Source organism: Aspergillus ruber (genome assembly GCF_000600275.1).
Source record: "Aspergillus ruber CBS 135680 unplaced genomic scaffold scaffold00030, whole genome shotgun sequence".
NCBI lineage: Eukaryota > Fungi > Ascomycota > Eurotiomycetes > Eurotiales > Aspergillaceae > Aspergillus > Aspergillus ruber.
In genome coordinates, this window is record NW_024467326.1 from 67,669 (window position 1) to 92,574 (window position 24,906).

Here is a 24,906-nt window from a genome sequence, read left to right on the forward strand (position 1 = left end):
CAATATTATTGTCTCACTTTTTAAAATACGACGACGCATACCTAAAGATAGGGGGACAACTGCTCAAAACAAGGCGAAAAAAGCAACAAGCAATAGACTTGAATACAAATTCGCTACTTTACTGCGTTTATCCTGATGACGTAGCTTGTAAATGTGTACAATTTTTGATTCGGACCGACTTCCTCGAAACATAATTCGACGACACTTGCAGCGACCGTGGTCCAATTAAGCAGCTTCCAGGCCGTTTCTTTGCAGATGCATGAAGAGTATTCCAGCACGATTTGAGACGCTTAGGTGAGATCGGAACTCAGTATCGTTTAGAATTCTAACGAATAAGCGCCTGCGGTCCACGTAGTAGCGCAAATAAACCGCTGCATGTCGCTGGATGCAGCAGACCTATCGTATGCTTCGGGCGATTTCATTGACTCTGAAACATAGGCTTTTATTCTAGACAAGCGCGCGAAGAGCTTTAATTTGATTCCTTCGTGTCCTTTACCCCAGTCTACACTGCATCATGAGGATTTGATCCAATTAGGCAGCGTACAAGCACGCCTTCAGTGTGCCATGTGGCTTTTGTTCCTTTCCTGTCGGCCTAATGCCAGACCGTTCTGCGTCAGTCTGTAGGACAGAAACTTCGAAGCTCAAGGTATATAATAAACAAACATCTACAAGTCCTATGAAGTCAATCGACCTCAATCACCCTCGTTGTTAAGCCGCAGCCCAAAGGAGCGCAGGGGAAAATGACCCAATATGTTCGTTGCTACCTGCTGAAGTTTCCAAAAACAGAGTGCTGATTGATCGTTACACCTAGAGATGCATGATAACTTACAGTCCCGACGCTTACGACAAGTATGCCAAAGATATTGAACACATGTACTACTTTCGATCATACGACCAGCTATGTTGTACGTCTAACGAATCACTAGAACAAAAGTCAAATTTGGTGAACTGGGTGCCTTGAATTTCAATCAATTCATTGAGACTCCGAGACCGGGCCCACTTAGCCATTTCACCATGTATGTCAGGCATCCTCCGAGCCATGCTAGATACTAACGTGATTTAGGTTCTGGACACCAGAAAGTGTTCCATTTGATGATCTGCGAAGCGTACAACTAGCACCGGGTATTCGGACTGAGGTTACTGAAGTGATATTGTGAGATAGCTGCTATCTGATAATCACCGGGTGTTAGTGCGTAGTTTGGAAGCGATTGAAGAATAGGCGGATAATCATTTTTGAACGGAAAGAGCGTTAGACGAGAAACTATAGAGCTCCATTTTCAGTATTTTTTGTATTCCCTCACTTTTTATCACAGGTGACTGATGTCCTCTGAGTCTGGGAAACCCCAATTTCTCACAACGGCATTCCACGCCAGCATCAAGCACAGAGACATCTTGGTGGTCCTCAACAAGTCACAAAAAAAGCGTTGAGAGAGTAGAAGAGGACGAATAGGGCATTCTGAACAAGTAAATCAGCCATACTGAGCATGGCTGTTGAAAGAGATAGTCATCCGGCTTTGGCGTCAAATGGAGCTTATTCGATTTCTATTACTGTAACACTATGCCTGCCGCTTTATCTATGTGATAGTGCAAACTCCTAACCATTTGACGTATCTCCATAATCTGGATCTATTATCCAATCAGGCGCAATTAAAGCATTGATGTACATCTTGTGCATGCTACGTGTCCCCCCGCAGCTCATGATTTCCCCACAACTCCTTGCTCAAATGGCATATAAAGGGATAAGCCTAACCATGACCCTGACAAACACCCGTCCTGCCACTCTCATTTTTGAATTCCAGCCCAGGAAAAACCACAGTTCAAAATGGCAAAATACGTTCGTTAGGCCCCACTCAATTTTGCCTAGCCTTAGACGAATCACTAATTCGATACTGCCCTCAGAGATTAACAATTCGCTACGCCCCCGGAGCCGATAGTAAACATGCTTCAGGTATTGAGAATATGTACAGGCCCTCTCCTACGACCATAGTATGTCTTCTAACAGTCCATTAGAGCGAGAAGTAACTTCGGTGCAAAGGGTGTGCTGAGTTTCCAACGATTCGCTTTTAATTCAGGGTATCCTCCCTTTCATATCACACTGTAAGTCTAGGTCTCTCGGGGCTGGTTATTTGCGTGAGTACTAACAGAAGGGCAGGTTCGAGGCACCCGATAGTGTTTCCTTGGAGGAGCTGCAGAGTGTCCAATTGGCAGAGGGTGTTATGACTCAGGTACAGCGAGTCGAGCGTGCTGCAGAGAGATAAATGTAGCTGTTACTTCGATACCATCGATTTCTACCAACATATTCCGACCATTTCCATATCTGAACGTGAGAATCACACGTTTTATTGACCCGAAGAGGACCGAATGCCAGTACATGAATGTTTTCAGCAGACGGAAGTGGAGTACTGGTACTGAAATGGCAAGCTGATAAGTATTTTATGTTCTACATATAAATGCTCGTGTGTCTATTATTGCGTTCAAGCCTCGAAAACGACTGCTCTATCAGCCTCTTCTTTTGGCTGAAGCATGATCAAGAGATAGCAATCGACAAACTGAGGACCAGACTATTATTGACGTCCATTGCCGCTTGATTTGAAATTTTCTCCCATGATCGATACACCAGCTGAGCATTCTCTGCTAAATCAAACGGTTTTCAGATATGTTTCCGCCGGAGGATCGGTAGATATATAGAGTGTCAGGACTGATCATATTAGAGATGAGAGGGAGAAATGTTTGCAGTTTAATACATGCCTTTGGGCTACTCAGACGCCCATGGGCAGAGCTGGCTTTGGTTTGTATTATATATAATATCTATTCAAGAATTCAAATCTGACGGACCTGCATCGCGGGATCTCGAACCATCTCAGCATCTCTGATTTTGGTATTTATCCCTCTGCTAAATTTGCCAGTCTTACATTTACTTGTTCGTATTGGTCGGCGAGGTACTGGAAGCATTGTATCGGTACATTCAATTCCAGTACATTCAATTTCCTGCAGCAGCGCTGACGTCTTTCAGACCACTACGTCATATATAGAAGTTATGTTCTACTGTCCGATAGATCTCCTACAAGTCCAGCAATTTATCACGAACCTGACATTTGGGACATTCAACTGCTCCCGGTACCCCATATCTTGGGTGAGTCAAGACGGTGATTTCACACCATAGGGCTTCAATCGTAGTGCATAGCTTCCCCTCATGTACGGAGCAAATTGGAAGCTCGTGGACATTCCTCGAACACGTCTAGCTGATGCCAGCAAAGGATCGCCAACCAGCCACAATCAATCACAGCCACTATGGGCCTACCTGAGCCAATCAAAGAAACACAGATGGCGCAGAATGAACCCCTCATTTAGTCAGCTGGGATCTGGAGTCAGCTCGGCTGAGCTATGACATAGCCCCAAATGAAGTATTTTAAACAGATGGGCCTCATGCAAATGCAAAGGACTCTATACTAATCATCTCATTAATCATCTCATTAATCGCCAAGCTAAAACCTAGCGCAAAATGCCAGGATATGTTAGTTGATCTGTCTCTTTCTGCTCTGTGAAAGTAGGATATTAACATATTCAACCTTTTATAGAGAGCCAGCATCCGCTACTCAGAAGATGAAGCCTACGCGCAACATGGCAGAAATATCGAGACTTTGTACTACCCCCTCACAGATACTATCCCGCCAAAAGCCATATCTAATAGTCTCGTAGGACCCAGGAAAAGCTCAGTCAGAAGGGGGCCTCGGGATTCTCTCTCATGATTTCCACCCGCAGTCTTCCTCCTAGCCATAGTCTAACGTATGAATAGCATTCCGAGTCTTGATTGTTGTTGTTGTTCAATACTAATGGACGAAATCAGGTTTCAAGCACCAGACAACGTCTCATTGGAAGACCTGCAGAGTGTGAAGCTGGCAGATGGTATCGTTATTGGTGTTCAGTCCGTGGATAGTTGAGCGAGCGGATGCTGTTGGAGGGTCGGTCTAGCAAGGAACGACATAAGTAATGTCAATACTCAAAAAAAATCAAATGGTATCCACAGAAACGAAATCTTCGAAGTAGAGTTGGAAGAATGCCAGGCACCGATGAGGTACAGACATTCATTCCATTCTATATCTAATTTACCAATCATTGTTCACTAACAATGTATAGATCAGTAGTCGATTAAATAGTGAGGAGCTGCTTTAGTGGGACCAGAGCTAGAAACAAAAGGGCTGGAGGCATCGGAATTGCTGATGTCTGGATTTGATTTTGCCAGGCACTCTGCTCGCTTTCCATCCGTGTATCTTGATTAACATCATTCCTTCTTCGATCGACGTGTTAAATCGCACTTTCGTTCTCCACCTTACTGGACAAGATTGGCTACGGAAATAACTTCCAGTTGCACATCCAAACCAAACAACAGACATGAGGGAAAAATATACATCGAATTGGTCTGTAACTCATGGTCAGGCTAAATAAATCTGCCCTCGCGTGCCAGGGGTCTTTAATTGAGGGTTGATCGTGGTTGTAAATGCAAGACACAAGGCATAAGGCAAGACGTATCGGACAATTGCGAGCACTACGAGTTACAGTTATATACCTCGCCTTAAGAAAGAGAAATGTCCATATCCATACCAAAATAAAAAAAATGGTACAGGAGAATAAGACTTGTCATTTGAGTCAGTTGCTTACCGCAAGATCAAAGTTTCGGGCCCAGGGGATCTGATACTAGTGGAATATCAATGATTTAATTTCGCATAACACCAGCGAAGTGACCTGCATATATGACGTAGTCGCATAGATACTAGTATGCACATCGTGGCTCTCCGCAAACGCCAGCTGTAATGGGTCTGGGGGTATTTAAGGACGACAGGTCCTGCCAGAGCTACGATAGAAATCCATTCTTTTGTGTCTTCTCCAGGCAGTTCTTACAATCTCGGTAAACAATGCCTAAATACGTGAGTTCCCTTGAAATGTCAGACCCCGGAGATGCTTTCGGGGTACTAAACCCTTATTACTTCTAGTCGCTCGATATCCACTACAATAGTCCCAGGTACTATGAAGAATATGACCCGAATGTAGAGTCCATGTATGTAACCCCCCCTCGCCCCTTCATACACTATCGCAAACTTTTAACGACTCCACAGCGTCAAAGACAGATTTGGTGAGAAGGGTGCTTCGGGCTTTGAACCCTTCGACAGAAGCTCAGAAGGATTCCATTATGCTCACAGGACCTCGTACGGCTGAAGACTATTTCTCCGATTGAATTATATGCTGATGCATACCAGGTTTTCGGCGCCGGCAAATGTCTCGTTGGATGAGCTGCGGAAGGTAGAATTGGGATATGGTATTCGCGCTACTATTTCCCAGAGGCATGGTTAGATTGATGATTCTTTGTTTTTCTTTTTTTTTTTTTTGTAGGATATACAAGCAGCTGAAATACAGACGTATAATGTATTGAGCTTGAGGAAGGCAGTATGTCGACGCCGCGGAGGGACATGAATCGTAATGGCATTCTTTCGGCCCGTACATTATTCCAGTCTGACTAGCAATGTACCCGCCTAGGGCTTAGGTCACAGAGCTCTCTTCACAGGGCAAAACGGCCAGGTTACATCAATTCTCCACTTCCCCTTAAAACCAGAACAACGAGATTGTTAAGCGCTACCTTACCAATGACTTCAATTCAAAACAATTCGAGGCAATGGGAACCAACGCCTGGATCCTAGACGGCCAAAATAGCACCGAAAGCCTAAAGAGAACCAGCATTCGACAACTGCCCGTATTGGGCGATCATGACGTCCTTGTGCAGATGCATGCTGCATCGTTGAATCATCGCGATGTTGCTATTGCCGAAGTATTCCCTTTACAACCACTTGAACCAAATTGGCTTGATACTAACACGACTGCTTCTGGTTCCAGGCGCTGCATGGCCTCTCCCTCGAAAAGCCAGTAATCTCCACCTCCGACGGCTCCGGCATAGTCCATGCAACCGGCGCAAAAGCAAAGACTTTCAAGCCCGGTGTTAAAGTATGCACGCATCTCCTCCCGAACAAACCATATGCCGAACCGCAATCCTTCCCGAGATCTTGACCGGTCTGGGCCATGGTACAGACGGGGCATTATGCACTTATGGGATTTTCCATGAGACAGCCCTTGTAGTGATGCCGGAGGGATTGTCATTTGTTGAGGCGAGTATGTTGCCGTGTGCGGGGTTGACGGCTTGGAATGCGTTGTTTGGGTTACGCGGGTTGAAGGGGATTAAGGAGGGGGATGTCGTGCTTGTGCAAGGAACGGGGGGTGTTTCTGTTCTTGCGATGCAGGTGGGTTACTTTCTATTCTTCGGCTTGGAGCTGGACTATGGCTAATAAAGGGTAGTTTGCGCTTGCGGTGGGAGCGATTATCATCGCAACGACGAGTAGCGAGTCCAAAGCCCAGAAACTTACCTCTCTGGGTGCACATCATGTGCTCAACTACAAGACAAACCCAAACTGGGGCGAGACTGCGTAACAACTCACGCCAGACAGAAAGGGCGTGCATGTCGTTGTTGACGTTGGCGGACTTGCGACGATCGGCCAGTCACTTGAATCCGTGCGGCCGGAAGGAGTAATTTCTGTGACTGGATTGCTGGGTGACTTGCCCGGCGCAGCGCAGACTGCTACGTTGTTGGGGTGCTTGGTGAATGCTTGCGTTGCGAGGGGTGTGGTGCTGGGAAGTAGAGAGCAGTTCGAGGAGATGAATCAGTTTATGGAAGAGAAGGGGGTGAAGCCAGTTGTTGACGAGAGGGTGTTTGGGTTTGAGGTGAGGGAGGCGTATGGATATATGATGGGGCAGGGGCATTTTTCGAAGGTTTGTATTCAGATTCAGTAACTGCGCTTTTATGCAGTGTAAATTTTGTATATAACGTGACTTGTATATACTATCTAGTCAATGACTTATTACAGCTTCACCTGCCCCGGTGCACAGCATGCCTTCTCTGGATGCAGCGTTGACTTATTGAACAATTGAGACGACTGCGGAACATCCAACGCAGGGTTTTTCGTAAAGAACCCGTCCGGCTTAAGCATAACGCTAACCTTTTCCATGGGCATGACCGGGAAATCCTCGATACGTGGGTTATGCGTGAGTCCAAACGTATGCCACAAAACAACATCTTCGTTTTCAACAGGATCCTTTCGATCAACCATCTCCTCCACGCCATGCGATTGCTTGCTCTGGTTCGTGAACTCACCAGCCGCGAAGAGTTCTCCGTCGCGGTACTTAGTCACCCAGATCGGCTTTGTGGCGAATACAGCACGCTTCAGACCAAAAGAGTTCTTGCTTGCTAACATCATCTGTGCGGGTGATGTTTGCAGCTTGTACGAGATGGGATGGTAAGTTATAGGGTTGATGATATTATCGTTGCGGATCTTGAATACACGGTGGCGGTCGACGCTGGTTTGTGCTGTGCCGCTTGTTTTGATGACGGTTTGTTCAGTGACGTAGCCGACATTGTACGGGTTGTTCTCATCCTCGGGCATGGGGACGGAATCTTCGTAGTAGATAGTATTCTGGTTGCCGTCAAGGGCGGGATCGATTCGGAAGGAAAACATGTGTTGGTGGAATGGCGCCATAACGCCTGGACCAACGTTGGTCCCCCACGGAACAGTTGTGCCAGGCTTTTCGTTGTCAAAGGGAACGGTTGACAAGATACCAGTTGCTCTCACCTCGAGCTCAACGTTGGCAGCTTGATCGAAGATAAATGCAAATATGTATTCATAGTTGCCAACTGTGCAGATCATTTGAGCAACTAATTGGCGATTCCGGACAACCGTCGCAGCACCGGTACGGTAGTTTGTATGCTTATGTTGCAAGCCGTTGTCTTGCTCATGGAGACAGATAATGTTCTTCAGCTCGATCGGTGTTCCCTTTGAGTCGGCGCGGTAACCGTCAAAGTACTTGATATGACCAAGGCAGTCACAGCCAAGCGTGAGCTCGTTTGCTGTGATACCGAAGCCGACATCTCCGACATCGAATGCTTGCTTGCGATGGAAGGGAGCGCGGGGGTCTATCGGTCAGCATGAGAATTCTAGTACAAAGGACAGAAAAAACATACCTCCATAAGGCACCGTCATCTCCGACACGGACAGCCGGTAAAATGTGCTCCGTCCGTCATAGTTCAAGTTGTGAATGACTAATCCCTCACGAGTGTTGAATCCAACTCGGAACTTCCACTTCTGCCACGAAACCTCATTTCCATTCACAGAGAACGAAGCACCCTCCGGTTGCTGCACAATGTATGGCTTCAGATCATTCCGCAACGGCTCCTCAAGCAATTCATGCGCATACTGGATCCCTGGAACAGGTCTCCATGGTTGCGTCTCAACACAGCTGTGGTCAGGGGTAGAAGGCAAGTAATCAATCCGCACCAGCTGTCTGGTAAGACCATCAAAGACAGGCGAGAACTTGCACGGGTGTGCATAGTGGTTGTTTTGGGGGTGGTCCGTGGCAACAATGTACATGTAACACTGGAACAAACGACGGGTTTCATTCTGGTCATCTGTTCCGTAGATCCAAGGATCATTACAAACTCTCATGCCAGATGGAAGTTGCATCTTAGCGATCTCTGCTTGGACGGCAGGGTGGTTGAGGCAGAGTTGTTCGATTTCGATCATTTCGTCCACGTCGACCGGGGGCTGTCACGTCAGCATCCGTGCTCTTCCTTAGCCGCGAGTAATGTACCTGAATATCCTTTGGCATCTCATTCAAAGACACAACGGCCCTCGTCGAAGCATTCAGCAACGCCTTACAGAAAGCCCCGGTGTCCAACCGGTGGAACAAAGCAACCAGCAACCGAGCTGGCTTCGGCGGAAGAGGCTTCCCCAGGCGCTCAGCCTCAATATATGGAATTACATCCTTTTTGATGGGCTCTTGAAGATCAATTCGCTTATACCGTAGGTCAACGCCAGGGAGGGCGGTCTGCAGGAGCTTGGTGGCAAGCTGGATTTCCCCGGGTGTGATGGGGTCAAAAGGGTGTAATCCGGACATGGTGATACAGGTGTTAACCACCTATAAATACTAGAAGGTAGAATATGTAAGTATAATAAAGGAATACCAAGAGGCGAGGGATGACGGCTTATATAGACGAGGTATTGGCCATGCATTTCTGCCTTGCCGCGTACTGATTGGCTGTTAATCGCCTGTCCCACTGCGGAACAGAAGTCGAGCTGATTCCTGCCTGTGATTGGCTTATATCTCCTTCGGCGTATCTCCTGCCGTGGTAGGTTTAGCGTAGCTCTAGGAGAGAGCCTATGATTGGCTGGTATTCTGGGTTCTCTATATTGCCAAATCGGGTAATGCGGAGGAGAGCCGGGGTAAAAGTACAATAGGGCCAGTCAGATGGGAGAATGCTCATGGTATTATCATGTGATATTTACACAATAGAAGGCTAGCACCAATTCAGAAAAACATAAATATTGTATACCCAATAACCACTGCCCCCAGCCCGCCCGTCGCAGCCCACGCACCCGCTTTATCCTTCAGGGTAAGAGGTCTCCACTGTCCCGGCAGCTCAGCGGAAGTCCTTCCTGTCCCGGCAGAACTATCGCTGTCACTCGATCCACCAGTTCTATCCGTCAATGGGCCTCCAACCGTGTCGAGGAGAGTGGCCTGGATCACCTCCAAGGCGGACATTTGTTGGCCAAAACCAATTGTCCCGTCATAGGTTCCTTTGGTCCAGCTGGTACCGCAATATGTCCCTGTATTGCCACCGAGACATTGCGCTGCAGCGGCTTTGGCGCTGGGTCGAAGACGAGAGACGATGGTGTCGCGCGTGAAGGGTGCGATTTTAGCGATATCGCCCATCCACCGGCCCAGGTACGCTTTGAAGGAGGTCGAGTCGGTGGTGCAGATTCCTTGGGGCTCGCAGGCGGACTCGTACATGACATTTTTCGACGTTTGGCTCTTGGAGAAGAAGACATGCTGTCCGTCGAGAAGACCGGTGATTCGCTTTTTCCATTTCTGAGCTCCGTTTGTCTGCTTCATTAGTATTAGAAGTTGTCAATGAAGGTCGAAACATACCAGATTCCACATATGGGCTGCTCCGTGCAAAAACACCCCATTGTTATACGTCCACTGTATATGGTTGATATCCGAACAATTGTTCGTCTCGCTCGTCCCATCATACACTTCATATTGCTCCCCGAGCAGTCCCACATTCTCGGCCCAGTCCCAGGAAGTTTCCGCCCATTCTGCATATGTCATGTTTCCCGTATACCGTGCCAGTCGTGCGGCGAGGTCGAAGAAGCAGCCATTCGAAATAGCGTTCTTGTACTGATATCCACTGTTGAACGAATATATCTGCCATTTCAACCCCCCGCTGCAAGTGTTCATATCCCATCTCGCAGCTTGCTCGTTGAATACCGCTTGCGCCATCGCTAACCATGATGGCTGGTCTTCTTCAGGATTTGGAAAATTGGACTCCGCCGCCATCATCGCTGTAAATGCCCAGAAAGCCTGGTCATCGTTCCCTTCTGTCCTGGTTTGGTTTGTTGGCATGAGATCGCCGTTCTCGCCTGCTTGATGCAGGATGGCCTGCTTTGTAATGTCATTGTAGGTCGTGTCGCCAGTGTACGCCCAGTAATTGATCAACGTCCCAAAAAAGGCGCCTGCTTGCCACCAGTAGTACGGATCGGGGAGGTTCCCAGGTACATCTCCTGTGTTGTTGCCGGTGTAGAAACTGACGAGATCCCAGGCGAGTTGACTGGCGACATGTTTGATGCTCTCTGTTGGTCACTTGAATTAGCTCTGCCTTAACACTGGTTTCTCTTTAAGGAGTTAAAGGATAGCTCACCTTGATCAGTTACGTCAAGCTCAATGGCATTGACCCGGGCCCCGATGAACCACCATAATATAGCCAGGTATACCCAGACAGAGTTCGCCAACATGCTAAAAGCCCTCATAGCTTCAAGCCACAATTGGCAGTATACAATGTGCCACACAAAGAATAGCCATTGGGAATAGCTACGTGAAAAAGAGAACTTGTTCGGGATATGAAAAATTACCAAGGGAGGGATAGATTCCCATGGTGGGCTGCATATGCAAGGAATGTGAATGATATGTCCCCTGCAGAAGTCCAGTAACTCCGATTGGACTGGTAATAATTCCCAACGGTTGAGCATTCACTATTTCTTTCCTGCATTCGGCGTTGTGGACGAGCCTTTTTAGTTTGGTAATTCTCATATAACCGTTGGTGGAACATTGTTGACGGACCAGGATGTATACTTGAATCTATGTCCTCCCTCGCGTATAACGGGCTTCTGTACAACTTTCTCGAAATAGGCACATTCCATTACATTGAACAGGTAGTACAGGAAAGTAATTGCCAAGTACAAATATTATACCCAATAAGGTGTCGGGCTATATAGACATGGCGACATATCATGAAAATACTGTACAATTTCATGTACATTTCAAGAAAAGAAGGTCTATCATAGCGTTAGCCAAACTAGGTAAGACAATAAGGAAGAAAAGAGCACTTACTATACTGATTCCGCGAACCCCACGCATCAACAACGCCCAATCCAGCCTGTTCCAGCAGCGTATGGGTGTCATTCGCATCATATTTATGGCTCTGGATAGCCAATATCCTCCTTCCTGTTGGAAATTCCTCCCCACCTAGCGACACATTTGTCTTGGGATAATAGTACTGGTCATGGCTCCCGTTCTCCCAATTCCAAGATCCAACAACATCCCATTTTTTAAGGTCGAAGGCTTCATGGCCAAGGATTTCATTCGCCCTTTCCAGTCCATTTTTGATAAATTTGTGATTATTACCGTGCTTGTCATTGTACGCTGCTAATACTCGTTCTCTATCTTTGCATCCGTCCAGGCCAAGCAGGAAAGATCGATTCGATTCTTCGGGCTCCATGAAACTTGACAAAAACCCCGCAGTCTTGGATCGCTCTATGCTTCCCACGGTAGACCCAAGCGATATAAGGACCTTCGGGCGCGATTTGAACTCGGAAAGCTGCAGCCACCGTCGGCCGTCATCGTAGGTACCCAAAAGTCCAAAGCAGCGGATGTGTCGGAATGTACCCGGCGGGACCATGTTGAGAGTGCGCTGGAGTTCGGCGAGAGAGACATCGAGGGCGAAGTAGTCTACATTGCGGCCAAGATCGTCTAAGGCTTCGAGGAGGATTTTGATTTTGCGTAGGTTGCTGGGTAGTTAGGGTCTCTATATCTTTGGCATCCTCGTAGCGGCACTCACCCACTCCCCAATTCAATAAGCATACTCCCCGGTTGAATACACTGCGCGATCTGATATTTCTTCTCTTCCAGGATACCAATCTCCTCATTTGTCAGATAGTATGACGGCGTATAGGTCACATCTTCAAAGTGTTGCAATCCCTTCTTATCCCATAGGAGGAGGTCGGGCATAGCAGCTTCCCCGTGACATGCTGCTTGGATGCTATCTTGTAAAGAACTTCGGAGCTCGGTTTCTATGTTCTCGGAGCTGATGTCGACTATGTTATTGGTTGCCGTCGATCTGGAGACGGTTTCATGGACCGCGCATGGTTTGACGTCTAGTCTGGGGGTGATTCTGCTTTCGAACATTGTCAAACGAGGAGAGACAGGTCAATTGGTCGGTTTATCTGTCATGGATCTAAGCACAAGCGGATCCTCAATTCATATATTTGGCTACCAATGAGTTGCATACATGTGACGCAATGCTTTGGTTTTTTTTTTTTTTTTTTTTTCTCATATTAGTGACCTCATATGGTCATTATCCCATACCCTTGCTGTAATCGTCGAATTATATAGCATACTGTACTGTGATCTCCACATATCTGAGTTCGCATGATTTCACGGATCGGTTACTAGGAGACTAAAATATATATATCGGTCGATTCACTGTATAGATCTTGGATCGAACTGGTGCCAACCGTGAGCTGTAAGACTGACATTATTGGACAATCTTTGCGATATATCAATCTCATTCTTTTCGACCTGATATAAATTCTCCAGGAATTGTCTGGTTTGAAGTTTTTGGTGAAATGCTACTGTTCATCCCATCACCATGGATTGTACCGGAAATGCTATAGGGAAGTACTCAATATATGTTGCTTAGTACTCCATACATTCGTTAATTTGAGGTCTCTTTAAATTAATATACTATCTCAATGCTATGCTACTCAGGTAATTACTCGTCCCTACAGTAGTGAGTAGTCTTCTTAAAGGCGGAATATATTTTCCTCGGGAGTGCCGGGGTATAATTCCACCCCGCATACGATTATAAATTCAACATAAACCATCATATCATCGCATATATCCAAAATATGAAGACTGTATTCATGTTAGTGATATTATACCCATATTTCGGATGCCCTGCTAACTCCAACAGCACAGGTGTCAGCGGCTACATTGGCGGTGACCTGTTGTCGGTGCTGACCGTCCAGTATCCGGACTACAATTACCGCGCGCTCGTACGGAGCGAGAAAAGCAGTGAATTGATAAAGGCTCAATTCCCAGCGGTCGAAATTGTACAGTCAGATTTGGACAATCTGGAAACATTGCGGAACGAAGGCGCCGGGGCGGATATCATCATTCGTAAGTTTCCCGACATATGAGAGTATTTCTGGTCTTTCCCGCCTAACCTCTATCCTAGACACAGCCGATGCATCAGATCATCTCGATGCGGCGCAGGCGATTGTTCGGGGTGCTTTGGAGGGCCATGATGAAGAACATCCTGTGTATTACCTGCATACGAGCGGAACTGGGATTCTCTCGTTTCTCGATACGGAAAATGGAGTGTATGGAGAGAGGCGGGACAAGCTCTATAATGACCTAGAGGGTGTTCAAGAGATCCTCAGTTTCCCCGATCATGCATTTCATCGGAACGTGGACAAGTTCGTCCTTGGAGCTGGTGCGGAACAGTTGAAGGTCTTGAAGACCGCAATCGTTTCTCCGACTACTGTTTATGGTGAGTTTGACACACGAAAACAATTGCCGGATCTATCTAACATTCAACACAGGTCGCGGTCGTGGTGTCTGCTCGCAGCGCAGCCGACAAATATACGAAATGTCCAAATATACACTGCAAACCAGAAAAATCCCTATCATCGGCCGTGGATTGTCAATCGGCGGCAATATCCATGTTGCCGACGTGACCAGTCTGTTCGTCCTCCTCTTCGAGCGCGCCCACCGCGGCGACGAAAACAATAAACTCTGGGGAGGCGAAGCATACTATATAGCCGCGAATAGCGAGCACTGTTGGGGAGATGTAGCCAGGCTGGTTGGAAAAGTCGCTGTAGATGAAGGATTTATCCCATCTGCTGAGGTACAGTCTTTGGATGTTGACACTGCGCGTCAGTTGGCAGGTTTTGAGACTGTGAGTTGGGGGTTGAATATGCGGTCTCGTGCGAAGAGGGCGAGGGAGTACTTGGGTTGGGAGGCTAGTGGGCCTTCGCTCCAGGATGAAATTCCGGGAATTGTTAGGGAGGAATGGCAGCGACTGCAGGAGTAGATATAGATATCCATTGCTTGGGTCCCGAAGTTTCGATTGCGGCATAGAATATCAAGCGATGCAGGAACAACAAACATCCGCCGAACACACTATCATGAAATGATTACAATTGCATTAATTATCTCTCTTTATCCTGCTAGATAGCACTCGTCTTATCAAATTAACCTTATCATCCTTATGCGGGGTATGACACCCGGCCCGAACATCCCCACACTAGCTGACACATGATAAGATCCCCTCATATGCCCATCAGGGCCATTGTTGAGACCAAATGAAATTGTTAACCATGGATCGCTCCCGGCGCTCACGACGGACCCAGAATGCGTATGTATATAGGTTGTGATTGAGAGGACGTGACTGACAGACCACCAGATGCCAGCGATGCCGCTCGCGCAAGGTCAAATGTTCCGGTATCCAGCCGTGCGAGCATTGCCGCAGGCGGGGGCAGGATTGTGTGTTTGATGAGGATCGGAAGATTGTGATTTCGGAGGGGTACGCTACTCACGGGGTCATGATATAGAGGTTGCTAACGAGACAGGTTGTTTTTGTCGATGAAGCGAAGATTGGAGGAACGCGACGGCCATGTGACAATTGACCATAAGCGGACTCGGTTATTGGATAGCTCCGGTAAGGTATCATGCACGCATTATGTGTCCATTCTGGCGCTGATAATATCAGAGCCAGCAGAATCAAGAGCAGAAACCACCGAAGCACGACAATCTGAAGAACGATTCGTATCGAATCCACTCGTGTCAGCTTCATACCTGAAGCATAATGGACAGACACAACGCGCATGGTGTATGTTGACCGAATGCAACGTCCCGGCCCAGACTGACATTTGTAGTATGTCTCGGCCCAACATCGACATGGTCTTTCAGTCGTCGCGTACTGAGCATCATTCAAACTCGCATCCACCCCGACAGTACCACACCGATTCCCCTCGCCGTTGATGGAGACGCATACCAAATACACTGGGGCCAAGCAAGCTCCAACAAACCACCCGATATCAGCGGCCTCCCATCCATCGATTATGCGCTATACATGCTAAGCACCGTCAAGTTCCATCTGAGCCCGATGTACCGATTCTTTGACGAGAAGGAGTTTCTGTGCAACTTATATGAGTTTTACGACAATGCTCCTGTGAAGGCACAAGAGTCGCGACTGTGGTATATACAGTTTCTGATGATTTTGGCGTTCGGAGAGGCATTTTTGACACCCGTGAGGACGGCAGAAAACACGGAAAACTGGACGCGGTTCTTTACTAGGGCATTGTCGTTATTGCCAGATATTACGGGGTTGTGGCAGGATCCTATTCTGGCAATTGAGGTGCTTGCGTTGATTGCGCTGTACTTTCATTCGGTGGATATTAGGGACACTGCTTATTGTTATGTGAGTATATCGGAGCCTATTCTGTGAGTATCAGACTAATTGTCTAGATTGGTCATGCAATGCGCATGGCTCTGGTGGAAGGCTGGCATCGAGCTCTTCCTATTGAACAACTGGGAGAAAAAATGGTTGAGAGATGCAAAAATATTTGGTGGACGATATACATTCTCGACTGCCGATTTTCCTCTTTGATTGGGACGCCTAATACAGTCAACGATGAGGATATAACTGCTATGCTTTGGGATCTGAGAAACTGTTCTCAGGAAGCCGCTGCGTTGACGTTGCATGTCAAGATATCCCAGGTCGTCACGCGCGTTTTGAACAGTAAATACCCCAATACGGTCTATATTTCGTCGCTAACTTTACTAGCTGTGTATAGTGTGGATGGCAAACTGGGAGGCGTCTTTCTGCGCAAGATGCGATCCGTCCTGCATGAAATGACAGATCTCTCTCGGGAGCTTGAGAATGTCTTCGCGCACCGTTTTCAGAATTCAGTCGATGCGATCTCAGGTGTCACCACAAGGCTGACTCTGTCCTGCCATTTGGTATGTCTTTTGACTCGCCTACTCTTCACATGCTGACCTGATAGTGCATTATCGTAACCGTCCGTCCCCTCATCCTCAGCCTTTTATGGGAGCGCTTAAGCTGCCACGAAAGCGGCGACTCTTTGCGCCCATTATCAGCACCTGTTCGAACACTTGTACAATCCTGCATCGACTCCGCCATAAAGTCCTTGCGACTGCTCACAGCCTTGCGGAACCAGAACCTACTTGGTACGGACCACCCCTATCGGTGCCAGCACATCACTAATGATGTAGAATCCTTCCTCCCATTTGACCTCGAGAACCTTTTCTCTGCATCCTGGATCTTATCCATGACTTCTGCTATCCTTCCAGATACCCTCCCCGACCACAGCTACCGCGACACATCCTTCAGCCTCCTGGATGACATGATTGAGCGTGGCAACCGCGTAGCCCAATTCCGCAAATCCGAAATCGAACTTCTCGAAGAGCTAGTCCAGCCACTCCTCGTTCCTTCAACACCTTTATCGCATTCGGTCATCGAGGAGCCTGAACCACTGATAACACCGCGAAGCGAGACTGTCCCTGTATTACACGACCTAGACGTGCAGCCTGTTGTAGCGACACCATCTTTGACTGCTACTGGGATACCGGATGCGAATGAGGAGGACCTAACTCTTGATTGGAGAGATTTTGGGGCATCGTTGAATCAAATGTTATCAGCCACGGAGGAGTTGGATGCGAATTGGGTGGATATGGATGGAGGGTTGGGGATGGATTTGTGGTTGTGGGACAATTGAAGAGAATTCAACTGTTTTGGCCCATTTTAAGGAGTAGGAGCAATGAGTATGGTGGCTGAAATTTTGTCGGTACGGGGTTGTTTACCGGAATGTGAGGAATGCGGAGATGAGGTCATGTCCAGATCTTATACGTAGTAGTTTGAGCAAGGACTGTTTGCTTACCAGTCGAGTGTTTAATACTCAATTCTGAGAAATTTAGCTGAATATACAGTTTCTTATTTTGTTAGGTTGCACTGGCGTTGTTTACACCATTGTGCTCTTTAATATCTACCTGAGCTTAGGGTTAGCGCCAGGAATGTGGGAGATATGGAATGTGAATCAACAAATATGAGATTCGGGGAATTTTTGTGGGTCATTTACTTCTATTAAATCTATTTCTTTTTCTCATGCCTTGTTCTATTGCTGCACTTATATCTTTTTCTCCCCGTGGGCTGTTCTATGCAGTGAATATACCACAGCTTCATATTTTCCTAAACAGGAAAATGACTTTCCTTTAGAGGCATTTACCTCTTATTCCTCATTTGTGCCTGACCTATATTCACTCCTTTTACTCTCTCGCTTGCTTGATGCTATTCAATGTCAAAAGGCACTCATTTCACAGAAATATAGGGTACTTAGAGCCCTCGTCACCCGGCAATCTTCCTCCCAAACCACCTTCTCTTCTCTACTCTTTACCCTCAGCTTCATCGACAGCCTGCTGTACAACCGACGTAGGTTAAAAAAAAACATGCATCTGAAGCTTGTGTTCATTCTGCTGCTCGCTTTCGTGGCCGAGTCAGCCTTTGCCCGTCTTCAAGGCCACCATCGTCGCCACGTTCATGGCAAGCACCTTGCTGTCAAGAACGACAATGACAACGACAACGATAACGACAACATCGGTTTTCGCACCATTCTTGACCCTCGGGCTCTTATCAATGTCGATGGAAATACTATCGGCATCGGTCCTCTCGCTACCAACCTCGACATCCTCCCTGGTGCGACTCTCGTTCCGACCAACGATAACCCTAACGATGGCCCTCACGACGGTCCTCACGACGGTTCTTCCTCTCACGACTGTCATCAAGGAGGTTATCCTTATGGCCATCATCCGCATGGCAGTCACGGTGGCCATCCCCACGGCCACGATAGCAAGCCCTGCCCGCACCCCATCAAAGCAACCGCAGCCTGGGACCAAACTCCCCCCCATGGCCAATTTACCTGGGTCGGCTTCGGCGGACGCACGCAGTCCCAAGGCGACGGCGTCGGCTACAAAGGCAACGTTGGCGACCCATGGGGTAGCAACATCATCCTACTCGACTCCGAGACCAGCGCTCCAAATTACAAGTACGTCGCGCAGCTGCACGGCCCCAAAGATGAAAATGCGGAATCCTGGAGAGTTGTCTTCTGGAACAAGATCGGCCCAGATGGAAAAATGTCTGGGTGGTACCAGCACTCTGCGCTTGAGTTTGATATGTTGCCTAACGAGATTAAATACGTTGCTTTTGACGAGAACTCGCAGGGTGCGTTTGGCGCTGTACCCGGTGATCACCTTCCTATTGATCAGTGGGGTGGCTGGTCTAGTACCTGGGGCGAGTTCGATTTTGGTGACGTGAAGAATCATGCTATGTCTGGGTGGGATGTGTCGTGTATTCAGGCGCAGAATGCCGGGCAAGAGGTACAGGGGATGAGGATGTGTTTGTCGAATGGTGACAAGTGTTCTACTATTACAACAGATGCGAAGAAGGTCGAGAATGCATATCCGAGTGATAAGGCTGGGGTTGATGGGCTAGGAGGTGTTGTTGGGGCTGGGGCTGTTAGGATCGTAGTTGAGCTAGACTATGATGAGTAGGGAGTCGGGTTGTACATACGCTTTTCTGGATACGGATATGTAAATAGCCACGAGGAATGGGAGCCCTATTTTTTGCAGCACAAAAACGTACATACAGTAACGACCAATTCATTGACTTCACTATCGTCTAATTCACTCTTCGCTGGGCTAGCTTCCTCACTTGCACGCCGTCTTCTACGCGGTTCACCTCGATTGGAAAGCTGCAAACGACCCCAAAAGTCTACATACTCTATCCCATCTATCATCTAAGACCAACCATTTCTCACGTCCGGCAGTTCCATGTGCCGCAAATACTCCAGCCAGAATCAGCTATATAGCGTTCAAACATGAACGTGCCGCGCTACAGGCAGTCCCACACATACTAACAGCACCCAGAGACCGACAGTGCACCATATCGCCGACCAATCTGCCATGAAAAATGAACTGATGAATGGCAGGTCATGGGCTCATGGGCCCATGATCATAGCTTGTTGATTTATTATATCAATACACCCTCATCATTTAAGCAGCAACACATCTCCCCGACCCCGTGCTCTTTCATACTACCCTATCCCGTCACGTGGCCCATACCCAAGCACAGACATCATTATGGATCGCCAATGATGCATCCGAAACACCGTATACGGCGAGCCACGATTAAACCGGCTCATGAGGGAGAGTCGACGTGAAAAATCTGTGTTCGGGACTGGAATCACAGGCAGATTGTCACAATGATGTCTCAGTAGACTTGAATGGCAAATGAGGCCCGGTTGCATGCCGAACAGCGAGCCAATGCACCAGAGACAAACTTTATAATGAAGAAGCTCTTGTAAGTACTGTCGGAGTAGATATCTCGGAAGAGATTGATATAGAACCGCGGGGAACGACGTCATGTGGGGTGCAGCTTATAAATCAAAGCTTAGCCTAAGAGAAATATACAAGACCATCAATTCCCCCAATTCCTTACCATAACAACCACAGCATCCTCCAAAATGTCGTCCACCATGAGAGCAATCGGTACCGCCCCTCTCAGCTTTGTTTCATCCCCCAATGGCTGACAGCCGTGTAACCAGGAATCAAAAACAACACCGGCCCCGCCGAAAACCTCTTTATCGACAACATCCCCAAGCCCTCCCCCTTTGCGGGAGAGGCCCTCGTGAAGATCAAAGCCTTCGGTTTGAACCGCATGGACCTGTTGCAGCGCGAGGGCAAGTATCCCGTTCCTCCGCAGGCGCCTCCGACGTTGGGTGTAGAGTTCTCGGGTGTTATCGAGAAGGTTGCGGAGGGGACAGATTGTGACTTTAAGGCCGGGGATGAAGTTTTTGGGTTGGCTTATGGGGGTGAGTCCCTGTTCATGGGGGTGGAGTGGCTTGGATTTGATTGGGGTGCTAATTGGGAATAGGTGCGTATGCGGAGTATATTGTGGTGTCGCCGGCGATGCTGGTTCATAAGCCGGCTGAGTTGTCGTGGGAGGAAGCGGCTGGTGTTCCTGAGGTAAATGGGCCAACATGCAAATTGCGATTGATTGCTAATAGATACTGTGATAGACATGGATGACCGCCTCACAAGCCCTCTTCCTCATCGGCGACTTCCAACCCGGCCAATCCGTCCTCTGGCACGCTGGCGCCTCCTCCGTCTCCCTCTCCGGCATCCAACTCGCTAAAGCTCACGGCGCAAAAGCAATCTACGCGACCGCTGGATCGCAAGAAAAGATCGAATTCCTTGAGAAAAAAATGGGCGTCACCGCCGCGTTCAACTACCGCACACAGGACTGGGCGTCGGAATTGCGCCAGGCTACGGACGGACAGGGTGTGAATTTAATTGTGGATTTTATTGGTGGGCCGTATTTCCAGAATGATCTGAACTCGGCTGCGCGCGACGGACGGGTCGTTTTGTTGGGATTGATGGGCGGTGGCAAAGTGCCCGGGACGGCTGATATCTCTGCGATGTTGTACAAGCGTGTTCGCGTTGAGGGGAGTACACTGCGGAGTCGAGAGTTGGATTATCAGCGGAAGTTGCGCGATACCCTAGTTGAGCATGCGCTGCCCAAGCTCCAAGATAAGTCGTTCACGGTCTACGTGGAGAAGGTGTTCCGCTTCGACGAAATCGCAGACGCACACCGACTATTGGAGAGCAATGCCACAAAGGGCAAGTTGATTTGCGTTATCGATCACTAACTATACATATATGCACACGCCATCCTGTGGTTACTTTTTGAAGTGTATATACACTAGTTAAATTACACACGATTAGATAACGCGCTCAGTCAGACCCGCACTCGTGGTCCTGCTGGTCCGGATAGAAGTAATCACGGTCAATGCGCATTGAGTTGATGTGCCAGGTCTTTCCGTTGTCCGGAGTGGTCATTCCGCTGTCACGCGCGCCGTCCAGGGCGATGGTGTTTTGGAAGTTGAGGTCTGCGTCGCTGAGGTGGATGGTCATGTTCTTCCAGGAGTATGCGGCCAAGGTACCGCAGGCGTCTAGGTAACATTCGTTACTGGAGTAGATGTAGGTGGGGTTGATTGTTTTGTCTGTGGCTGTTAGCATTGAATGTCGCATGGAGGGAAGGGAGAAGAAAAGGCGTACCATCAGCCTGGTGTGAGATTTCCTTGCCGTTGACGGAAACCTGCTGGATGATCTTGTTGCTCGCCTGGTCGACGGTAATGGTGAAATCAAGCTGCGAGTCGTTCGGGACTGGCACGTAAGGGTCTTGCACCTGGCCAGCTATCATTCCATCAGCATCTTCCCCCATACTCCTCAACATCCAAACTGGAAAGACAACATACACAAATGATAGGTACTAGTAGCAACACACCACTCCTGGTTACTAGCCGGACAAGCCTGACTCTCCTGATCCGGCGACCAATTCAACAACGGCTGAAACAAATCCGCCGTCTGGTCCGACATGCTGGCACTCAATCCAACCCAGATCGCTAACCACGGCGCCTCATCGCTGCCATTCTGCTGCGATCCGCACGGCACAGCCGGCGGGACGAGTGAGTAAGTTGCCTTTGTGATGTGGACGTTGTTGCTGGTTGGGCCCAGCGCGAACATGTTGCCGAAGTACCAGTCGTCGTACATGGCGGAGGCGCGCAGCGCCAGGGCCAAGGGGAGAAGGGTGGTGGAAAAACGCATATTCAAGACCTGTCTTGAATAGGATTAGAATATTAGGATTGAATACCGCTGGGGTATTCTATAGAAACAAGGGTATAAAGAAAAGAAAAGAAAAAGATTTTTGTGAGTGAAAGAAAGTCGGTGGGCAGATCAACCTTTAATAGTATTGCGTACTAAACTAGACCCTTTGATAAAATAAAAGGGCCGGGACTCAGGAGGGACCACAAAGCACGGTTAATTAAGTGCCCAATGAGAGGGCTAAATGCGGACCTAAAAAAGGCACCGTTTCAGAGTCCAGGCATACTCAATGGGGAACGCCCGAAGGTCAATCGCCGTCCCTGTTTCGGGATCGTCGAATTTCCCATTTTGATTGCGACTCGGCCAGGAAAGTTTCACATTGAGACCGGATTTATTGCATTGCCTGGTTTCCATTCTGACTAACTTATGTATATTGCTATATTCCATGCATAGTGCTATGCATGGTACCGTTCTCGAAAACAGGTGGAAAAGGTACATATACATGTAGGACCTAGTTCTTACAATTCTTCGCAAACTGGTCCACATAACCCGGCAAAGTCTTCGACCACAACTGCTCATCCGTCAACGCCGTCTTCAACTTCTGGCAGTCCTCCTCCGAAGGCACGCCGTCGTCATCGCCCTGGCCAAGCTTGCTGATCACCGGCTCGGCCGCCTTGGCCGCACACTGGCCGAACTGGAGAACGCTGTCGTCGTCATTGCACACCTTCTTGTTGCCGTATTGCTGCGAGCAGCTCTGCTGCACAGCTTTCCCGATTTCCTTGGTGATTTTCTCGATCTGTTCCTGGTTACCGGTGGTGATGCCGAGGCTCTGCGAGAGTTGCTGGAAGACCTCCGGGAGGACGGTCTTCTGGAGAAATGAGATGCTGTTGTTGATGGTGGTATCGCATTTGCTCTTCTGGCATACTTGCTGGTCGAAGTAGCTGTGGAGGGTCTGGGGCTTGTCCCCCAAGGAATCGGGGATGTCCGAGCATGTTGCGGGGACGGAGGCGGCCGTGGCGATGGAGAGGGTAGCGAGGAAGGCAAGAGAGAGCTTCATTTTGGCTGTTGTAGAGGTTGTAGACTGTAGGTCTTCAATTGAGTTCTTGTAAGTGATGGTGGCGAGGATTTAATCGACTCTGGCGTGATTGAAGCGGCTTATATAGCTTCATCCTCTGCTCAAGTAAGATATACCCAGCAAGGACTATGGTGTTACCGAGATCTCAAAATAAAAGCCCTTTGTTTCAATCCCGACTGTCGAGGCATCTCAATTTTCGGTCAAACGAGTTAATCGTAGTTCTGGTACCGCGAGGTTGGTATATCAACTGGCCCCGTTCACAATGATCCGACGCTGAGTCCAATGCATTACTTCTTTGACTCGAAGAGTCGCTATCAAACGTGGGTCGTCGCACCGTAGATTGTCTATTTACTCTGCTGTATCATACAACCTTTTGTATGTGGAATTGATTCATGGGCCTGCATTCACCTTCCTCTCTCGTCTTTCGAAATGTCGATGAAGGACCACGTCGACCCGTGAAACACCTGCGTCACGATTTACTCGCCTGCTCCTAGCTGCAGAAGCAGTGCCACGATGCCACCGTATCCCGTAACCAGAATATTTTCCTTTGATGAATAATATCAAAGTTAGCCTTGCTAAGCCGTGAATGAAAATACCGGAGTACAAACATTCAATACGACAGCCGACAGCTTGCATAAAGCCATGATAATGCCACTTGTAATCCTCTGGACGCCGTGTTTCCCATAGCCCCGGAGGTCTTTGACAACGAATCGTGGTGTGTGGCCTGTGCTCTTGAGACGCAGATGTTTCACTTGTTATCATATCACAAATGCTGTACTCCACATTATTCCTCGCCACCGATCTATCGAAAGGGAACGTAACAAGCCGAGCCATTTGAATCTGAAACTATGATCTTGTTCAAAAGCCTCTTCAAATGGACAGGAGCCATACAGAGTGCAACGAAGCTTTGTTCCCGAAGACAGCGAACCACTTCTTCGTAATATTAGGGACTTGTATAGTGTTATTTCTCCGACTTCGACTTCTAAACAAAGTCCCTTGGGAAGTCACTTTTGCCCTACCTGTTGTAGGAATTAGCTCCGGATGTATGTGGCTTTTTTGATCCTGTATACCATATTCTTCACTTCGAGGTCCTGCAAGTGGACAATACTAATTTGTTCATTTTCTGGCACTCCTCTTTTGTCTGAATCTCAAGTAGTAGAGCTCTACTACCAAGTATTTCAGCCAAGTTAATATGTGGAGCTATCATTCGAACTTCCTTTCGAAGAAAACACTATATCAATACAATAATGGTGCTGGAAGAGAAGTGTCTCTGACCTTAGGCACATCTTCATGGCATAGGGTGTTTCTTATGCCAGTAAGCGTTCCCTAAAACCCTTTTGAGACTCCTTCCATCATCTCCGTACTGCACTTGCTCTTCAAGAGAGTGTAGCAGCTTCTGAATAATTAAGTGATATTCCTTGAGTACAGATTGGTTCGAGCAAGCACTGACTGACTTCGCATGAGGACTAGGTCTAGCCACCACCAGCAACAGAACTCTTTGGACCCATGCACGTCTGTCTGGATTGGGACCGGCACCACTCTTGAGAAAACCCGAATGGTTGTTAGATGTTTCTCGTCCGTCCATCTTCCTGAAACGGCGTTTCAATTTGATCCATAGACCCCGTGACGCAACAAGACATTACACGTCACCGCAGCCGCTTTCGAGTCAAATGCGCTCCCTGCTAATTCCAAACGGATAGTTCATCTCGGAAACAGTT

At 48.1% G+C, this 24,906-nt stretch overlaps 13 protein-coding genes across 13 annotated transcripts; 8 read left to right on the forward strand and 5 right to left on the reverse strand.

Moving 5' to 3' along the window:
- Nucleotides 1-740: 740 nt before the first annotated feature.
- Nucleotides 741-2,258, forward strand: EURHEDRAFT_380562 (uncharacterized protein; the record flags this gene model as incomplete). Its single annotated transcript, XM_040779311.1, has 6 exons — nt 741-752; nt 812-873; nt 927-1,016; nt 1,064-1,153; nt 2,011-2,097; nt 2,153-2,258. 6 exons carry the CDS (start codon nt 741-743, stop codon nt 2,256-2,258), a joined length of 447 nt encoding a protein of 148 aa, XP_040635588.1.
- A 1,244-nt stretch (nt 2,259-3,502) lies between these two features.
- On the forward strand, nt 3,503-3,941 carry EURHEDRAFT_380563 (uncharacterized protein; the record flags this gene model as incomplete). The annotated part of the gene is made up of 4 exons (XM_040779312.1): nt 3,503-3,514; nt 3,579-3,643; nt 3,700-3,786; nt 3,848-3,941. 4 exons carry the CDS (start codon nt 3,503-3,505, stop codon nt 3,939-3,941), a joined length of 258 nt encoding a protein of 85 aa, XP_040635589.1.
- Nucleotides 3,942-4,876: 935 nt separating this feature from the next.
- Nucleotides 4,877-5,463, forward strand: EURHEDRAFT_389109 (uncharacterized protein). Its single transcript, XM_040779767.1, has 4 exons — nt 4,877-4,925; nt 4,992-5,056; nt 5,115-5,204; nt 5,256-5,463. The coding sequence occupies exons 1-4, from the start codon at nt 4,914-4,916 to the stop codon at nt 5,347-5,349; spliced, it is 261 nt and encodes an 86-aa protein (XP_040635590.1). The 5' UTR covers nt 4,877-4,913; the 3' UTR covers nt 5,350-5,463.
- A 205-nt stretch (nt 5,464-5,668) lies between these two features.
- On the forward strand, nt 5,669-6,834 carry EURHEDRAFT_517998 (zinc-dependent alcohol dehydrogenase family protein; the record flags this gene model as incomplete). The annotated part of the gene is made up of 5 exons (XM_040786621.1): nt 5,669-5,821; nt 5,887-5,994; nt 6,051-6,287; nt 6,343-6,470; nt 6,492-6,834. The coding sequence occupies 5 exons, from the start codon at nt 5,669-5,671 to the stop codon at nt 6,832-6,834; spliced, it is 969 nt and encodes a 322-aa protein (XP_040635591.1).
- Nucleotides 6,808-9,057, reverse strand: EURHEDRAFT_415899 (copper amine oxidase). The gene is made up of 3 exons (XM_040782810.1): nt 8,686-9,057; nt 8,060-8,639; nt 6,808-8,011 (listed from the first exon to the last, which is right to left on the reverse strand). Exons 1-3 carry the CDS (start codon nt 8,989-8,991, stop codon nt 6,903-6,905), a joined length of 1,995 nt encoding a protein of 664 aa, XP_040635592.1. The 5' UTR covers nt 8,992-9,057; the 3' UTR covers nt 6,808-6,902.
- A 345-nt stretch (nt 9,058-9,402) lies between these two features.
- On the reverse strand, nt 9,403-10,889 carry EURHEDRAFT_463746 (glycoside hydrolase family 76 protein; the record flags this gene model as incomplete). The annotated part of the gene is made up of 3 exons (XM_040784902.1): nt 9,403-9,978; nt 10,024-10,727; nt 10,796-10,889. 3 exons carry the CDS (start codon nt 10,887-10,889, stop codon nt 9,403-9,405), a joined length of 1,374 nt encoding a protein of 457 aa, XP_040635593.1.
- Nucleotides 10,890-11,282: 393 nt separating this feature from the next.
- Nucleotides 11,283-12,589, reverse strand: EURHEDRAFT_507485 (uncharacterized protein). Its single transcript, XM_040785866.1, has 3 exons — nt 12,212-12,589; nt 11,485-12,161; nt 11,283-11,429 (listed from the first exon to the last, which is right to left on the reverse strand). Exons 1-3 carry the CDS (start codon nt 12,556-12,558, stop codon nt 11,404-11,406), a joined length of 1,050 nt encoding a protein of 349 aa, XP_040635594.1. The 5' UTR covers nt 12,559-12,589; the 3' UTR covers nt 11,283-11,403.
- Nucleotides 12,590-13,280: 691 nt separating this feature from the next.
- Nucleotides 13,281-14,467, forward strand: EURHEDRAFT_518002 (NAD-dependent epimerase/dehydratase family protein; the record flags this gene model as incomplete). Its single annotated transcript, XM_040786622.1, has 4 exons — nt 13,281-13,297; nt 13,346-13,551; nt 13,616-13,924; nt 13,977-14,467. The coding sequence occupies 4 exons, from the start codon at nt 13,281-13,283 to the stop codon at nt 14,465-14,467; spliced, it is 1,023 nt and encodes a 340-aa protein (XP_040635595.1).
- A 243-nt stretch (nt 14,468-14,710) lies between these two features.
- On the forward strand, nt 14,711-17,374 carry EURHEDRAFT_389114 (putative C6 transcription factor). The gene is made up of 9 exons (XM_040779768.1): nt 14,711-14,791; nt 14,840-14,959; nt 15,006-15,094; nt 15,146-15,265; nt 15,312-15,856; nt 15,904-16,177; nt 16,223-16,398; nt 16,443-16,626; nt 16,672-17,374. The coding sequence occupies exons 1-9, from the start codon at nt 14,739-14,741 to the stop codon at nt 17,172-17,174; spliced, it is 2,064 nt and encodes a 687-aa protein (XP_040635596.1). The 5' UTR covers nt 14,711-14,738; the 3' UTR covers nt 17,175-17,374.
- A 959-nt stretch (nt 17,375-18,333) lies between these two features.
- Nucleotides 18,334-19,002, forward strand: EURHEDRAFT_424320 (uncharacterized protein; the record flags this gene model as incomplete). The annotated part of the gene is made up of 1 exon (XM_040783373.1): nt 18,334-19,002. A coding segment is annotated over one exon (669 nt), but the record flags the coding sequence as incomplete, so codon positions are not given.
- A 942-nt stretch (nt 19,003-19,944) lies between these two features.
- EURHEDRAFT_507494 (NAD(P)H-quinone oxidoreductase) lies at nt 19,945-21,158 on the forward strand (the record flags this gene model as incomplete). Its single annotated transcript, XM_040785867.1, has 4 exons — nt 19,945-19,998; nt 20,055-20,321; nt 20,384-20,475; nt 20,529-21,158. Exons 1-4 carry the CDS (start codon nt 19,974-19,976, stop codon nt 21,156-21,158), a joined length of 1,014 nt encoding a protein of 337 aa, XP_040635598.1. The 5' UTR covers nt 19,945-19,973.
- Nucleotides 21,159-21,200: 42 nt separating this feature from the next.
- On the reverse strand, nt 21,201-22,274 carry EURHEDRAFT_223767 (uncharacterized protein). The gene is made up of 4 exons (XM_040778019.1): nt 22,251-22,274; nt 21,768-22,129; nt 21,568-21,705; nt 21,201-21,512 (listed from the first exon to the last, which is right to left on the reverse strand). The coding sequence occupies exons 2-4, from the start codon at nt 22,114-22,116 to the stop codon at nt 21,244-21,246; spliced, it is 756 nt and encodes a 251-aa protein (XP_040635599.1). The 5' UTR covers nt 22,117-22,129; nt 22,251-22,274; the 3' UTR covers nt 21,201-21,243.
- A 350-nt stretch (nt 22,275-22,624) lies between these two features.
- EURHEDRAFT_507499 (uncharacterized protein) lies at nt 22,625-23,236 on the reverse strand (the record flags this gene model as incomplete). The annotated part of the gene is made up of 1 exon (XM_040785868.1): nt 22,625-23,236. The coding sequence occupies exon 1, from the start codon at nt 23,168-23,170 to the stop codon at nt 22,625-22,627; it is 546 nt and encodes a 181-aa protein (XP_040635600.1). The 5' UTR covers nt 23,171-23,236.
- Nucleotides 23,237-24,906: the final 1,670 nt, after the last annotated feature.